The sequence below is a fragment of the Microtus ochrogaster genome, linkage group LG3 (genome assembly GCF_000317375.1).
Source record: "Microtus ochrogaster isolate Prairie Vole_2 linkage group LG3, MicOch1.0, whole genome shotgun sequence".
Lineage (NCBI taxonomy): Eukaryota > Metazoa > Chordata > Mammalia > Rodentia > Cricetidae > Microtus > Microtus ochrogaster.
The window spans coordinates 345872-364065 of NC_022029.1; the positions used below are offsets into that span (position 1 = coordinate 345872).

An 18194-nucleotide genomic window follows, 5' to 3' on the forward strand; every position below is an offset into this window, starting at 1 on the left:
TCTCATCCTTCCTTTCCATATTACATGCCCATTTTGAAGGGCTAAAACTGCTACAACTTATACCCCATTTCAGCTCTGTTTCTGCTGCTCACCCCAGCTTGGTCCATTTGAATGACCAGAGAAACTTTCCCAGCAGCATTTGTCCAACTTCATTCAGTCAGTTTCCTCTCTGCTCTTCTTCCTGGATTCCCCCATTTTGTGTTCTCCCTTTGGTGGTCTAGGCATCCAGCAAGGGGCCCACACTGGAGCTAAAGACCACCCTCACCTCAGACTCACAGGGTACTTCCGGTACTTGGTTGACTCTCAAGAAATTAGCCCTTGGCCTTAGAATTGTACGTGTGTTTCTTCCCTCCCAGACAATTTAGGTTGATCTTGGTCATTTATGTTTTGATAAAAGCACCAGAGTGACCATCCTAGATAATTTTCCATTTAAGAAAAAGGAGATTTTTTGCCACTTCTAGTACCTATAGCCACACACTGGAGAGACATCTTGATGGGTTTGTACATTCCAGGGTAGGGGCTTGAGAATTAGGAATACAAGGTAAGAGGAACGGAAATACAAAAGAGATGCAGAGACATAGGAAAGTACCGGGAGGGCAATCCAGTGAATACTGAATGCGCCTGGGTTTATTTTTTATGATCTTTAAATACCCCAATCCTAAAAAGGGGGAGAAATGAAAAAAATTTTTTTTCATCATGATACAAGGAACAAAGTGAGTACCATTTTAATACCCCAAACACCAAGTAACCACACCCTTGGTCAAAATATCCCGTTAGCCACACCTTAAGTTAAATCTCCTGCCAATAGCCTTGAAGGAGCGTGTGTAGGCCTGAACTCTCTGACCTTTACTTCTGTGGGTTCCCACATGTTAGTCAGCAGAAGGAAACAGATGCAGATCATTGGTCAGGGACCCATTCATTATCATCATCTCTAAATTCCACATTGCTGTCTTGGTTCAGTATTTAAACTCTCTCTGCAGGATATCCATGACCAGGGCTAATAAGCGAGGATGTCTCCCTGTATCCTATTGACTACAACCAATTGTGTTCTTTCTGTAACTGTCTTCCTAATTCTGTAGTACTAAGCCAGAGGTTTTCAGACAAAAAGATCCCTTTTCTCCCTTCCAGCCAGAAGCCCGAGCTTGCAGAAGTCCGCCACCCGGACAAAGGGGTTCCCACCAGAAGCCAGTCTCACAAAAGCCTGTGCAAAACACTGGACAAAGTGGACACTTAGTTTAGGATTCCAAAGTGACCACTGGACCCAGGGCATACCTACCAGATTCCTAGCCCAGGCAACACTCCAGTACCTTATAAAGTATGTGACTGCCTTCCACCCATCTCCTACAAAAAGGCTCTAACCCAAACCTGCCCAGCGATTTCATGTATCTTCTGAGACTGAGAACTCACCCAGGAGTGACTGATCCCTATATAAACCTGCATTTTACTTTTTAATTTGGCTCAATTGGATTTATTGCAGCAGTAATGGAGAAGCCATTCATATAGGACTGATGGACTAGACATGGTGCCAAAACATACTCCTTTAATCACTCATAAATGTTGAGTAGGTATCAAACGAGAGTCAGGCAGAGTTAACATTGTCCTGATGAAATGAGATGGCCTAGTTAATTAGACAAGAAATAAGCAAGGGTTTAATAAAATAATAGTAAATAGTAATGTGTTTATTGCACCAGAGTTCTTACTGTGTTTAATTATGTGTTTCACAGTTAACTTGTTTTCTAAAGTGATAGCTGAACACACCTCTACTCTCAGCACTCAGGAGTCAAAGGCAGGAGGATCTCTGTGAGTTTAAGGCCCTTCTAGCCAAGACTGCCTAGTAAGATCCTGTCTCAAAAAAATCAAAACCAGAAGCAAAATGAAAGAAAACAACAACAACAACAATAACAACAAAACAAACAAAAGATTAACAAAATAAACTCTGGTAATTCAGTCTCATCCCATAGATCTAGTTTCATTTCTATTGTTCTGATACAATACCCTGACAAAAGGAATTTCAGGAAAAAGGACTATATTTCTGTTTATAATTCCAGTAAGTAAAGACAGAAACTTAAAACAGTCACAACATAGCCATAGTAAAGAGCAGGGAGAAATTACTGAATGCATGCTCAACTCACTTGCTTGGTGGCTTGTGCTCCATTTAATATCTCTGCTTTTATACATACAGTCCAGGACCTCCTGCCAAGGGAATGGTACCACCCACAATGGACTGAGTCTTCACATATTAAGTGACATAATTAAATCAGTCTCCCACAGATGTGCACATATGTAGACACCCCTGATTGAGAGTGTCTCTCCAGGTGATAGTACTTGTGTCAAGTTGACAGTTTCCATTAATATGCATAGCCTGGTTTAGAGCATGGCCCATAGAAAGTATTCTGTACTTGGGGACTAAATGAATTCCCAGAATCAATGCTTACTGAAAAGGACTTGGTAAAACTCTCTCTTTGGAGGTTTTGGGAGGAGGAGAGGAAATCACAGGACCACTACTACTGGGAGAAAAGTATTCAAATATCAGCCATACAATTTGTGTGAACTCTTGAGATATCAGATTGTAAGATGTTCTTCATTTACTGTGTAAGTGGTGTTGGTAGAGCTGGCTAGGAATTTGGAAAAAAATAGAGTATATCTCTATCTAAAACCATATGGTAAAACAAGATCCAGATGGATTAATCATTTCTGTGGAAAAAGTAAAACCACTAAATTTTGGAGAAAAACAGGGGTGAGTGAGTATTCAACCTTGAGCAACAATTTCTAAGAATGCCACCAAAGAAGGCTTTGTTCTGATAAGTTAGTTTGAAAATATAAATGGTTTTTTTATCATTATATATATATATTTTTTTTTCACAGGGACACACGGTGTTTATTTGCCGCAGGGTTCCGCTCACACCTTGGGGCTGGCGAAGAGCTCCCAGCCTTCCAGCTTTCCCATCTTGAACAGGGCGGCTGCGGTGCCCATGTATACGCAGCCTGTAGCTGCAGTCCCGTAGTTGTGAGTGCGTGCTCCCAGGGTCAGGCCTGCAGCGCAGCCTCCAATGAAGTAGTTCAGGGGGTCATCTGGCTTCTCACGGACCTGGGCACTGACACAGGTGGCGAGGCCAAACATAGCTCCGACAGCAGCTGCAGTGAACGTGTACCGGCCAGCCCTGGCCACTGCTTCCAGGTGGGTGTCTGCAGGGTTGAGTACGACGCTGTAGGCTGAGCCTATGGCGCCGATGAGGCCGCCGAACGCAGTGGTGATGTAGGTCTTGCGGTGACACTGGGTGCCGTCGGGAATCTCATCGTAGGCCCGGAGGAGCCGCTGGGCCATGGCTGCGCCGGGCCGTGCGCGCTCCGTAGACCTTTCCGCGCCGCGGCGAGCTCAAGCCATTATATATTTTTTATTTTTTTAAATTTTAATACAATCCTATCATTTTGCCCTTTCCTTGCTCTCTCCAACTCTTCTCTTTGCTGTCTTTCAAACCGATGGCCTCTTTTTATACAGAGACATTTTTAAAAAAGAAAAACAAATTGCCAATAAAAGTGGGGGGAAAAGGTCACCCTTAGTGATTCTAAAATTTCCAATTAAAACAAAGATACATTGGGAAATAGGAGCAGGAGCCTAGAGAATGCAAGGCCAGCCTTGGCTACATTATGAATCTGAGGCCAGCCTGACTCACATGAGACCTTAAGAAAACAAAGGGAAAACAAGCTTCTAGCCTCCTATTTACCAACCAAATTCAAGCAAGCCAAAACCTCACAGCAAATAGAAATGATAATTGTAATTGTTTGTTTCTTAGGATGGAAAATTCTCCAAAAGGATCACTAATATCACAAAATACATACGTTTAGTTGTTAGGTAAGTAAGTTGCAGAGAGGTCTGGTTACTGATAGTTGTGATGGCTATTTTTGGTTTTCAGCTTCACTATATCTGGAATGAGCGACGGTCCAGCAATGAAGGGCACACCTGTGAGAGATTTTCTGCTGACTTGAAGTGGGTGAATTCACTTATACTACAGACCTTTGAGGTAGGAAGACACTTCTGATCTGAATCTTGAGGTGGAAAGACAAACTTTAATCTAGGTCACACCTTCTGCTGGCAGTCTTTCTAAGGGCATGGGAGAAGGAAGGTTTTTCTCTTTGCCTGCTTGCTCTCGCCTTGCTAGCACATCCACTCCTTCACTGACACTGGAGCCTACTATTTTTGGGATTCTAGCAGATGCAGAAGACCAGCTGAGACACCAGCCTTGTGGGACTGAGCAGCTACTGGATTCTTGAACTTTCCATTCACAGCTAGCTAGCCATTGCTGGAGTAGTTGAATTTCAGCTTGCAAGTCATTCCAGTAAATTCCATATATATATATGGGATGTATATATTCATTTGATAAGTTCTGTGACTCTAAAGAACTCAACCTAATATAATAGTTAAGAATAATATGTTGTATTAAGAATGTGTTACATATTTGAAATTTGCTAAGACAATAGATGTTAAGTATTCCTCCAAGAAGAAAAAAAAATAATGCAACTATGTGAAGACAAAGATGTGGGATTATCTCTGTCATTTGGTTATGTTAATTAGCATATGGTTAATTAGCATGTGGTTAATTCACATGTGGTCATTTCACAGTGTAAAGAAGAAAGAGGCATCTCTGTGTCCTGTGGCTTCACTCAAACTTGATGCGGTCTTTCTGGGAATCAATTTGGCAGTCTCCATCAAAAACCTTAAATATGAACTGTTTTTTTTTTATCTTGGGAAATTAACTCAAGGCATTTATCATATTTTATCCACGATTTAACTGCAAGAACATCAAAGTGTTAGTGAAAGGAATTACAGTTGTCTTTCACAATGATGCTAGTGCCCATGTGGGGATTCATGTCTTAGTTTCTTGGATGGTATGTAGGTCAATGTGAGTCAGGACCAGCCAGGATGATTTTATACATCAGTACTATGAGCTTGGCCAATGAGAGTTTGAGATACGTCTGGATCTATGAAAGAAAATGTGTTTCTGAGTCTACAAGTCTGAGACTTCGGATTAGGAATATGGCAAATTCCCCAGTGTAATAAATTCTACTCCAAGAAACCTCTTGGGACACAGCCAGTCTCCTCAGATGACAGCTCCTCCGCCTCTCCATCTGGCCCGCAAGGATAAATTTTCTCGTTATTGAAACTTCTGCAATATGTATTCGTTGTCTGTTGCTCACTAACCCAAGACCACAGCCTCACAGCTTGCAAACAAAGCATCCATTATAGCTCACAGCTCTACGACTCACCAACAGACCTCAGGTGTCTTCTCTAGTTAGGGTTTTAGGAGGCAGGCTCAGTGCTGATTGGCTGGGAGCATAGACAGGACTCGGGTTCATTCCTGTAGGCATGCAAATTGCTAGCAGAATCCACATGCTTATTAACTATGGAAGCAAGGTCCCTGTCCTGACTGACTCTCAGCAGGATTACTGTCAGGTCTCTGGTCCTTGGACATGTCCCCTTCCATTATCAGAGTCCCCCACAGCTCACCCTCTTTTCTCTGGGTCTTTTTTTTTTTTTTATAGCTTCCCTTCTGTTTTCAGTCAGAGAATTCTGGCTGTAGTTCTGTTGTGTTCATTATGATTATTTCCATTCCTATTAATGCAGTCAATTGATTGACAGCCTCTAATTTCATTCCCAGCCCCCCCCCTTTTTTAGAATAATATTCCTACTCTGGGTGTTAGGGTAAAAAATCTTGGTGGGGAAAGCATCTTTGGATTCTGGTGCCACATGGTATCTCCCTGTGAATTGCATTGTTTTCCATCTCTTTTTGAGACAGAGTTTCTCTGTGTAGCCTTTGGCTATCCTAGAACTCGCTCTGAAGACCAGGGTGGCTTCAAATTCACCGAGATCCACCTGCCTCCCCAACTCTGGGATTAAAGGCATGCATCACCACCACCTGGCTGTTATAAATCTTTGACAATTGATACAAAGAATAAAATTTTAGACTGTAGAGGGTAATCTTTCTGTATAGGGGTGTGACCACACATTCTTTGTGTACTTGTGTGCATGGTGTATGCTCACGTATGTGTGCGCGCACACCCCTGTACCTTCAGAGACCAGCAGAGGACTCTGGGTAGTCTGCCTTACTCCCTTAAGAAAGGGTCTCTCATTGAACCTAGAGCTAGGCTGGAGTCCAGCAATCCCCAGAGATCCTTTAGTCTCCATTGCTACAGTCCTGGGCTTCCAAAGTCTCTCCACCATAACTGTGGGTTATGGGGATTTTACATGGGTTTTAAAATGTGGCTTCTGGGGGATTTGAACTCATGCCTGAGGCAGCAAGAGCTGTAACCCTCTGAAGCATCTCCTCCCGCTAAGTGGCGGCAGCACACATTCTTACAGTTTGAAAGTATAGGTCCAGATAGGGAGCAGCACTGGTTGAGGTTGGTTAGGTGGAGACTGTGGAGAGTTAGCCCTGATTATTGCCGGGGGGGGGGGGGGGGCGCGGGGGAGCAGTGCTATCTGCCGGAGCCTTCACATTTTCAAGGCTCCCGATTACATACACATTCTTGATGTTTAACAGAGAACAGCTCATGCAGACTAAATCCAACTTATGTACATCATCTGCTTTCGGGCGTTGCTTTGGTAATTCCCCTACCACTGCAGTTCTGAGGAAATCCAACTGGAAAGAGGTTAGATGACATACCCAAAGCCAGCTAGGTATCTGATGGCAGAGCTGAGAAGGCCGGGTGAACTAACCCAACTCCCCTCATTTTTTTTTCTTTTCTATTCCGTTTCTTTTTTTCTTTGCAAATGTCAGAATTTCAGTTTTCTTTATGGCCAAATAACAATCTCACGGTGTACAGGAATCACACTTTCTTTATCCATTCACCTGCTCGTGTAGAGTTCAGTGATTTCAATTTTTTGGCTTTTGTGACTAAAGCAACAATAAGCATGGATGTGTGGGCGCCTCTGTGGGGGGACTCCCGGTCTTCTGCGTTTAGACCCGGGAGTGGTGGAGCTGGGTTAGTAGCACATGAAAACAAGGAACGGAGTCAGAAAGACGGATACTGCTGGCTGCGTGTGTATGTATGTATCGGAGGACAGTTCATAAAACTAGACAGAGAAACACTGGCGATAACAAAAAGGTTTTAAGTCGGGGGAGAGGGTTGCAGAAGGGGGGCTACTGGGAGAGGAAGGAGACTGGCTGGAGGTATAAAGGAGAGGAGGGAAGAGGAGGAGAAGAAGAGAAGAGGAGGAACAGTAAAAACAAAGTACCTATAAAAATGCTCTAGGGAGACCCATTATTCTGGCCACTAATTTAAAAAGTTGAAAAAAGTGGAGTCTCTGTTTAGCTATTCTCGTTTTCATAGCTACTATAAGAAACCACAGTAAACTTCGTGGTTTAACAACCACAAATACATTCTCAGATACCCCTGGAAATGAGAAGTCTAAGTCTTATGAAGATAAAATTGAGGTTCTGTTTGGGTTGGATATTGTGGAGGTTTCAATAAAAAAAAAAAAATCTTGCCCTTGCCTGTTCCAGCTTGCAGAGGCTTCCAGAATTCCTTGGCTTGTGGTCTCATCATTCACATCACATTGCTCCTCCTGTATTTTGTCTTAATGATCTCTGTAGCGTTATAGGTCCCATCCAGGTAATCCAAGAGAATCTTGAGATGTTAAATCCTTCTTGGACAGCCCCTCTTCCGTGGAAATCAGTGTGTCCACAGGCTTCAGGGAGGCAGATGTAAACACTTGGGGAACATCCCCCAACCTATTGTACTAGCTTAACATTAACTATCTCCGGAGCTTCTATTTCTCTGCTTTGAGCGAAAACTAGAATCCCAAGATCAGTCAGAGAAAGGGTTTGCCGTGAAACCTCATCAAGTACCTAGGCTGACTACCCCACCACAGGTTTCTCATGTCTCAAATGGAAGTCAGTTTCTCCGAGTGTCGGGTTGAAAAACAAAAACAAAAATGAAAACAGGACTCTATCAAGAAACCAGAAATCTAAGTATCTGGGAGGTTGAGGCAGGAGAATTACCATGAGTTCAAGGCCAACCTGGGCTACCTAACAAGTAGCAGATCAGACAAGGTTACATAGCAAGTCCTGTCTCAGAAAGAGAGATAGAAAAAAAAAAACCCACATCATAAATATTAACGTTTCTGCCTTCTCTTCTCCCATCCCTCAGCTTTATGGTGTGTTGAATATTGTTTTATACTCAAAACCATTTTCGTTTTTCGTGGGTATTAAATTTAGGGTCAAAACAAAGAGAAACACTTCATCAGGGCGTCATGGGTTTACCGTGCAGTCAGAATGAAAAAATTCTTTCTGATCCAGGCTTGCCGTGGCCACCATCCTTCTTAATCAATTTTACACTTCTACTTCCTTCATAGACTCAGAAATACTTGATCACAAACAGGAACGATAAATCACAATGGCCTGCCTTCAAGGTTTGTGAGTCAGCGTGGATTTCTGAGTTGCTCTTAAAAGAGAACAGATTAAGTGAGAGACAGACTGGTGGCAACTAGGCCTGGCCTCAGTTTCCCCTTTGGCAGCCGAGAAGAGCTTCAGTTGCTATTATCACGCTATGCAACTTGAAATTTTGAAATGTTTGGGTCAATGGGATTTAAAATTTTTAATCCCTATTCATGCAGCCTGATATATATATAGAGAGAGACCTAGAGTTACAGTTTTATAGACTCTCGGTGTTTTGTGGTCTTTCATTGTTCCCAGCATTTGGTCCGTCTCTCACCTGCCGGCTTTCTCATAAGCACCTGGTGTTTCAGCAAATACTTGCTGATGTGTTTCCTTGGTGATGCAGCAGGCTGGAGTTTCGTAGGCAACATGACCACACCAGTTAGACAAGTACAGAGATGCCTGGATGTGGGCAAGCTGTCAGCATAAGTGCTGCAGGAGGTTATTAGGGAGCACTAGAGTAAACAAACGCGGCGGGCTGGGACAGATGTGAAGAGACAATTCACACACCTGTGTGGGCACGAGCCCGCCTACAGAAAGGAAAATGATCCCAGGCAGCCATTTCAAATCATTTCTATTTTTATTTCAACCTGATGATATTCCCAATAAAAAATGAATTGGGACTCTCTGTCAAGTTTTCCTAAAACACACACACACACACACACACACACACACACACACACACACACACACACACACACACACGGGGGGGGGTTGTTGGGCAGGAGTGGATAGACTCAGTGCTGAGCGCTCTAGAGCAGAGTGTTGTGTGATGCTCACTAGCAGTCCTACAGTGATGCAAACTTAATTTTTTTTTTTGCCAGTGCTTGGTCAACTGACTTTATGGAAAGCACCAAGATTAAGAGGGAGATACTCTGGGGTCCAGAGCTCCCAGTTAGAGAGTAAACCCTGACGTGCTGAGGGAGGCATAAGAAAGTACCTACAGTTGCCATGGGAGTCAGGGCCAATGGCCATGAGAACTTGAGGTTCGTGTCTTTCATTATAAAGAGCTTTGTTTCTCTAATTGTTTGCTTCCAGGTTGAGGCCATTCACTTCCTTTTAAGACAAGGCTCTTGTAAGCTTGGTCATCCATGTATTGACCCAGGTAGGTAGGCATCCTGCATCAGTTGACTCTAATATATCAACAATCTATCTGACTCTATCGACAAGGAAGTTCAACAATTTCCCTCTCTCTTGTTGGTGAAGATATGTGGTCAGAAGTGCATATTATGAGTCCGAAGCACACAGCCACTGAGGAGCATTTTGTGAGAAGCTGGAAAGGAGGGATCAAAGAGAAAAACTGAGATGATGATCCTGATGAAATCGCCATCCCACTGAAAAAGAGCAGAAGAGGAAGGTGGCAGAGCCAGAGGAGGGGCTTAGCACTGACCCGTTTCATCTCTTCTGCCCAAGATCTTCCTCCAATGGGCAAAGAGAAGAAAATTCTACCCAGGGTGGTGGGCTATGGAGGACTAGGTAGCAACAGCTCCACGTGATTAATTATAATGTTTTTAAAATTTTTTTACTACACCAAGTGTAATCCAGGGGAAGATTTTTGTCTGGTCAGTTTTTAAAAGTTCAATCTTATTTCATCATATCATAATATTTCATATTGTTTAGCATCTACCATCACTAGCATCTCCAGAATATATATAATCTTCAAAGTGAATAGCTTAGCAGCTAAGCTTGGAGGCTGTGGCTGGATGGACTTCTAGTTACAGTCTCATCATTGGCTCTTATCAAAAGGCATAGGAGAAGTCCTTTGCTTTCTCAGAGGCAGTGTTCTTACGAATGAAACGAGATTCTGTGAGCATCTGCCTCACAGAAATATTATAAGGATGAAAGGAAAAAAATTGGGTAAATATCTAAAATTGTGCAAGTGCTGGATAAATGTGATTTTTTTTTTTATAAAGACAGGATCTTATGGCACCTAGGCTGGCCTCAAACATGCTGTGTAGCTCAGTCTGGTCTTGAACTTCTAATCTCCTTATTCAGCTTCCCAAGTGTGAGGATTACAGATCGCACCCCATGCTTGGATGAATTGGGTTTTTTGTTTATTATGGTTACCTAAAGGCTTTGGATGAATTGGTTTTTTTGTTTATTATGGTTACCTAAAGGCTTAGTTTTCTCTCTAGTGCTATATTGTAATTTTATAAAGAGATAGTGATGCCATGTTATATATGAAAAAAATAAATGCCACAGTAACATTGCAAAACCCCACAAATTATCTTGACTCATGTACAGAGATGATTGCACACAACCCTTGGTGGTATCTTCATGTATTGTATGAGCTTCTGGTTTGGAGGTGTGGTTCCTAGTATCCCTGGTTTCTAACAGAAGATAGACTATCAAACTAAGGAATTTATCTTCATTTATAGAACATTTCTGCTGTGGAAAAGCCATGAATATCCTATAGCAAGACTTCAAAAGATAAGGAGAGAAAAGTGAGCTTTAGATTATAAACAGAATTTTGCTGTAGGGTTCTTACAAAGCCTGGGTAGAAGGTGTGCCTTCTACCTGTCAACCTGTCAACTAAACCTGTGGCTAAAATGTCGCGGGGGTCTTAGACCCCCTTTAAGCGTGACTAGTCTTCTCAAAGACTCCCCAGTGCAAGAAACATGAAATCACCAGCTTTTTATTTGCCCACCTTAGCCTCTTACAATTCCTGCAAAGCACACAGCTTAATTAAGTTTCATAGGCTTGGTGTCACGAAAGTACCATGAAGTCATCCACGCTCACTTACCCTAAGTGCGGCAGAGAAAGCAACCATGAAATTTGTCTATCTAAGGAAATGGTCATCACTTCTTGTTTGTGTGTAGACAAGGGCAGGGGGACCAAGTTTTCAGTGAACAGTGATTGCCACCTTATCAATTTGTAGATCATCCTTGTTTGTGATGACTACTAAAACGTGGCTTGATTGAAATAAATGATATAAATCATTGAAAGGATGCCCAACTTCACTGAAAGCTGTCCAGACTCCAGAGTAACTCTGGCATGGATAACAATGTCATTACACCATAGTAGTGCCTTTGGTTTAAGGAGGAAGTGGGATATTGCTGAAGTATCAAAGTGTTTTATTTGATGTGGACGTTTGTTTATATCTGATGGCTGGTTGCAGTAAAGCAGATTTCAGAGGTCCTGGATATCTAGAAAGGTTAATTTACTTTTGTCTCAGACATATACCTAGGGTACCCCTGATAAGATTGCTTCCTGTAACACCAAGACCAAGTTTTTGGTTTTTTTTTTTTTTCTTAAAGAAACAGCTTGAAAAGACCAGAGCCATGTAGTGAAAGGGAATTCATTCTTTAGAGCAATGTGGGCTTTAAAAGATTCTTCATAAAGGAGTCCTATTGCAAAGAAAGAATACAAACGCAATATGGTGGAAGAGAAGCCTATAACAGGCGTTTCTCTGTGGCACAAAGTTTTATTTAATGTGTCAAAGTCAGAAAGGTAGAATTGGCTGGGAACATTGAGAAGATTTTATTCCGAATTCTTCATACTTCACATCAGAGGAGTGCAGCCGCAGTGTTGAAACGACTTGTCCAGAGCCATGCAGGGAAGCAGCAGCCACGCTGGGACTGCAAACCAGCACAGCCAGCTTCTAACCAGGGTTCTTTCCACTCTCGGGGCTGGCTGCCCAGCCTGGTGCAGGAGAAACCACTTGAGGGCTGATTGGGAAGAGCATTTGTCGTCTGGCTGCCGCACTCACGGGAAAGCCAGATTATTTGATGGCAGAAAAAAAGGAATGGAAACACAACTGGTAAGATGGAGCTGAGGACTTTGTATGGAAAACATGAACAAACTATGGTGTAGAATATTAAAAATCGGCGAAATTCAATTTAAATTCTATTGGACAGTGACTTTAAGGTTATAAACACACCGTTTGGGAAAATTTATTGAACAATATCCCTGTTTGGTTCATGAGGCTAATTAAGAGGAGTGCCCCCTCCCTCCAGTAACTTATCTGAAGGCAGGAGAGATTAGCTCTAATAGAGAAAGTGTTACTGGGTACAGTCTCATCTCGGTGGTATAGCTCTAGTTCCTGGGCTGGACATGAAGGAAGTGGACTCCAATCCCACTTAAACCATGGCTCCATTCAGTTCAACAGTCCTTTAGAGTCAATTTATTTATCTGTAACTCAAGGAGATTGGGCTATGTGTCAGGAACAGTCTCTTTCAAGTTGATCATTCAAAGATCTACCTTCTGTCCTGGCCTATTGGGATGGCTGCAACCTAATCACGCAAACTGTGAGGCCCAAGCACAGCCATGCTTTTCTCATGTGGAGGCCTGGAAATCTGTGCTCATGGAGCCAGTCTTTATAGTTACTGCCCCATCCCCCGCATTTCCAATTGATTTTGCTTACTGCACCCACACCTTTGTGTACGAGATGTTGCTCTCCTGTATCTTTTCCTAAGGTAACTAATGCATCACGAAGGCTCCATCCACACAATTAATAGCTTTCTAAGAGCCACACCTTGATATGCCATCACACCCAGGATTCAGTAACAAAGGAACTTTAGGAAGTTAGCCCCCGACACTTTTTGTTTGATAGTTTTCAAACTGAATGAAGGACACCTGTTTGTTTATTGACTGCCTGGTATTTGTCAATCATTGTACCAAAGTTTGTGCATCTGTGGTAATCATGTAAGTTAGGGTCCCTGAAAGCTCAGAAATTATATGATAGATGGAGATACAATGAATAAACAGAAAGCAACAAGAAAACATTTACTGGGGGGCGGGGTTAGAAGATGGCTCACAGGTAACAGCACTTGATCTTGAAGCATGAGAACCTGAGTTTGAATCCCCAATATCCACGTAAAAACCTGGGCATAGCTCCATGACTTATTACCTCAGCATCAGGGCCAGAGACAGGTAGACCCCAAGAGCTTGCTGTTCAAACCATAACCATGATGAATTTCTAGCTGATGGACAGGCAATAGGTGGAGAGTGATAGAGGTAGAACCCAGACAGCCTGCTCTCAATGCAGCATGGGCACGCATAGGGGCAAGCACTCCAGTACTTGTGTGCATACACCTCACACAGTGCCCTACCCCCACAAGAAAGAAAGGAAACACCCCTAGGTATAACTGTTTGCACACAGATAGTCCCTGTTACATTGGTTTGATGTGAAACTTCTTCAACTTTCTGATGGTGCAAAAGTGATAGGGTCTCAATAGAAATCATACTTTGATTGTTATCTTTGCTTGGTGATATCTATCTGTCTATCTATCTATCTATCTATCTATCTATCTATCTATCTATCTATCTATCTATCATACCAAATATTTTTAAGTCTGGAGGCCAAAAGAATGATTTGCATTGGAGAAGTCTTATTTTAAATGACCAGAGTATGGATTAGAGTTGAGACTATGCAGGTGTATGGGGGGGGGATGGAAATAGGAAAGAATGCCCAGGAATTGTGGAATAAGCAAAGGAGTCACAATGAAGTAGAAAAAGGACTAGAACTCATATAAACCAAAATAAAAAAAATAAAAAGAGAACAACCCAAGGAGAAAACAGTCTAGGTAAAGAACTGCCAAGGACTTGGATAAAATATAAAACTGAAAAGTTGTCTTTAGATATTAAATCATAGGTCACTGGTGACCTTTCTAAGAATCCTTTAGTGTTTGCTCAGTATCTGGCAGTGGAATGGAAACCACATTATATGGTTTGAAGGGCAATTGAAAGATGAAGATGCAGAATTAATGGGCAAGGAAGTTTTCAGACGTTTTGTTGTGAAAGTCAATGGAAAGGTAATACAGAGAACCTTGAAATACTTGGAAATTCAAAAGGTAATGTTTTTAAGAGATAAGATGTAAAAAGTATGCAGAATGACTGGTTGTCAATCATTTGCTGAGCTTGAAAGATTAATAATGTAGAACAAGCATTGAAAAACGAGGCTCCTTAGGCCATATTTGGCCTAGGGTTTATTTTTGTATTATAAAGGATTAAGGCTTTGCAAGCTAAGACTAGTTTTGACATTTGTAAATGGTTCAAAAACCTTAAAAAATAGTATTTCCTGCCATGTGGAAATTCTATGAAATTCATATTCTAGCATCCATAAATAGACTCCCTTGGAACACTGTGTTATTCTTTTATGTATGCATTGTCCAGTCCTTTTACGTTTTGATGGCAAATGTCTAGAGTCATGACAGAGTCTATGGCCAAGAAAGCCTGAAGCTTTATCTACTCTTTTAAAGGAAATGCTATTGATGGATGACATAGAAGACAAAAAGATTATCTGGTGAGATGTTGAGATGGCGATGAGGCAGTGAGGTTAGCCTCCACAGGATGGAGCCCAAAAGGACATTAGACACAAGTACAGATGTGCAGGGTGTCTTGAATTTATGACCAAGGAACAGCATTGTTCTTTTATTCTTTACTTTCTCAGTGACAAGGAAATACACTGTGGATTCAGCCTGGAAGTCTGATCTAAGCTTTCTCGTCCTCCAGAAGGAATTGCCACCCTGAAGCATACATTGAGGTATACAATACCCGATTTCAAATGCTGAACTTCTTTAAACCTGAAGCAATTTTCCAAGATGGGAAAGAAGGAAAAACTAAGAGGAAGTCAAGTTTGATGCTTGATGGTTCTCTGAGGGACTTGCCCTACTTGTTCTCCTGATAATATTTAAGAGGGTGAATGATAGAGACCTTGGGTAACTAGGTACTTAACCACAAAGGGGAAGCTGCAGTGATTTTGAATTCTGAGAACTAGAAAATGCACAGGTATTGTTCCAAGCGATTATAGCAGAGAAAGACCACAGGAGATATGTTTGGGGGATTTGTGGGGGGAGAGGAGGAAAGGAAAAAGGGAGAGAGGGAGGGGGAAGGGAAGAAGTAAAGGAGAGAGGTTGAGAGGAATGAAGGGAGAGACAGAGAACCCACAAGCACACAGCTGAGGTCTCTGGATACAGAATACAGTAGCGCAAGCTAAGAAGCTATAGTTGTCAGAATTGCCACAGCGGATGGAAGAACCAGCCACAGGGACAGAGACTCGATGTAAGTGACAGCAAGGGAGATAAAAGACAACCAGGAGGTCTAAGAAGAAGCCCAAATCAAATGGGGCATTGTGAATTTTTATTGAAGTTACCAACACTAAGTCATTTGATTGTTGTGTTGATGACTTAGAACCAGGTGATTTATTCTGTTTGCTAAGTCACTATGAGGCTTTCCTGGTTCTTGGAGGCCAATCAAAACATGAGAAGCATTGAACCACAAATTGTATCTTCTTGGAGTTGATGAAGAAATTGTTGCTGAAATCTCACTTCTCTACAAAATTCTGTTTCTACTCTAGGTGCCAGAGGAGTTTTGGATAGAAAAGAGGGAAAAACTACTTACATATTTTACATACTTTAGTTTTGTGGTTTGAACTGTGTATGTGGGGGGTACAGGGGAGGTGTAGAAAGAGGAAAATGGTTTTTATATTTTTCCCCTAACATGCTGTATTTGCCTGTTTAATCATAGTTATTATGCTAAAGGTCTGAACACGATACATAAAACTTTGTATGTACCTTTGAGCCCATTTCTGTGTTATTCCATGAGGTATAAAGAATTATGATCATTTCACAGATGAAAAAAACCAAAGAGCCAGAGTGTGTTAAAGAGCATGCCAAATGTCATAAACTAAACAGGAGGCCTCTTTCTTCTCTTTCTAGCTTGTATCTAACCCAACCCGTAACTAACGGGGCTCACGTAGGCACTTCCGGGTAGATAGCAAGCACCAATAGCTGGAAATAATTCATTTTTTCTCTTCACCTGTAAAAACATAACAGGTTTTGGAGTATTTTATTCCAAATCACTGGTTGGGTAAATTGGAATAAGCTACCAAACACAACTGAGCCAACTATTAAACACTAGAACAGGGTTGATAGCCAACTCTTGTCTCAAAGCTCACGGTCTACTTAACGACACTAACGCCCTTCTCCCTTCTACTCTCAGACAATGGAAGATACATTGCTCTGAGGAAATCTTTTAGAACAAGCCTACTACAAGAAAGGAAAAGGTCATTTTCTCTCACTTTTAACTTAAAGGATACATACATTAATCCTTCTCCAAAATGAGGTTTTCTGGGTCTAAGTTCTTTTCACAAAGACAAGTTGAAAGAAAATTTGGAGTTTCTTAACTCCTGGCCCCATCTCTTTGCTCGCCCCACACTGTCTCAAGGTCATTGACTGCCCCGGATTTCAACAGTGCTCACAGGAAAGGTTAGGAGAATCATTGACAGAGGCAGCATTTCTGAGGTCAGGGAAATTTGTCGTGAGGCTCCACACTGCATGGAATGTGATTCCATTCTGGAGGGTTTTATTTCTGATCCCTAATACTGGCACTTGCAAAATGAGCTTGCTTTCTCGCCTGTCACCTTCGGTGCCTGGTTGGTATCGGTTGAGCGCCCAGAATGTGTGTAGCTGGCAACGATTCGTGAGTTTGGAAGGAGAGCAGAGCCCTAAGCTGTTCTGAGTGACCTGCTCTGCATAAGCCGCTCTATCAGGGCTGAACAGGGCCGTTCACGTTCCAGTGAGGTTGCTGACAGGCAGAGACTGACGAGAATACTCAGTCACTCATGGTGAGAAGGGGAAACGCGTGTCTCATTCAGCAAGAATGTGGCCCCATCCTTGGTTAACTGTGCAGTTGTATCTGAAGTTCAGCCTTAGAACTCCGTGGCAGTAAAAATGGTCATGATTTATAGGAAAATGTCACTCGGCTGTCTCCTCTATAAAAGGCTTTTACAACTCTCATCGAATATAAATCAGGATATATGCAGCCAACAAAATGATGGTTTTGGCATAACATTTTTTTTCAGGACGAAAAGAAATGGACTAGAATTGTCTTGGCTTTTTACTGAAGACAAATATTACAGGAATTTATAGCTGGTCCAAAATCAATATTCTTGTCTTTAAAAATAGATATTAGTAAATTTATGTCTTGGTGAAATTCCAATTAAATAAATTAATTACAGTAACTCTGATGCAGTTTACTTACAGATCCTGGAGGTGCTGGGGTCTGGTAGCTTGGAATTTACCTAAGGTGCAGTTTTTCTTTCAGTGTTTGTTGCTAAGCTATATCCTTAGATACATTGTTTGAGCATAATTAAACCATATCTCATTCTAATTGGTGAGTAAAGCGATGGGCCTCAAATAAGATTGACTCTAACTTGCCGGATTTCACCTTGGAAAGTTCCAAGAAGCAATGTATTACACTCTTCTCCAAATGTCAACAGCATGGGAAAGCGTACACTTGAACAATTTAAAACTGTGCTTGACATGACAGCCCTCATTTTCTCAAGTAGCTTTGCATCTCAGAGCACTTAAAATAGAGAACATGCAAGACCCTGGAAAGAAGACCCAGTTTTGCGACAAGAAAGAAAAAGAGAGAGACTTACAGTAGTTGCCATGAAGTGGAAACGGAAGATGCTCTAAGCCCTGGGAAATGCATTGACATGACCACGAGGAGGCTCTGAGAAGGCATGTCAGCAATTGGTGCCTTTTATCTTTCCTTCCATGTCACATGGTTAGTTTCCTTACCTCTTTCACTCCAACACTTTAATACGTCAATAGTATTTCCTTTCAATAGCATAATTCTTCAACAACTTTCTAAGTCAATGAGCTATGTTATTTCTAGCAATGGCCAGGCAGGGCTGACTTATAAACAAGTAGGTTTTCTATCCTGGCACTTTTTAGGAAGAATCCAGATGGTTCCTCAGAAGAGATACCATGGAGATTACCCCAACATTTATAGAGAGGTTGTTTTGAGATGATG

At 41.9% G+C, this 18194-nt stretch overlaps 1 protein-coding gene across 1 annotated transcript; it reads right to left on the reverse strand.

Annotated features, from left to right (window-relative positions):
- Positions 1-2862: 2862 nt before the first annotated feature.
- LOC102001762 (NADH dehydrogenase [ubiquinone] 1 alpha subcomplex subunit 11-like) lies at positions 2863-3375 on the reverse strand. The gene has a single exon (XM_005360521.1). It carries the CDS (start codon positions 3323-3325, stop codon positions 2900-2902), a length of 426 nt encoding a protein of 141 aa, XP_005360578.1. The 5' UTR covers positions 3326-3375; the 3' UTR covers positions 2863-2899.
- Between the last annotated feature and the right edge of the window lie 14819 nt (positions 3376-18194).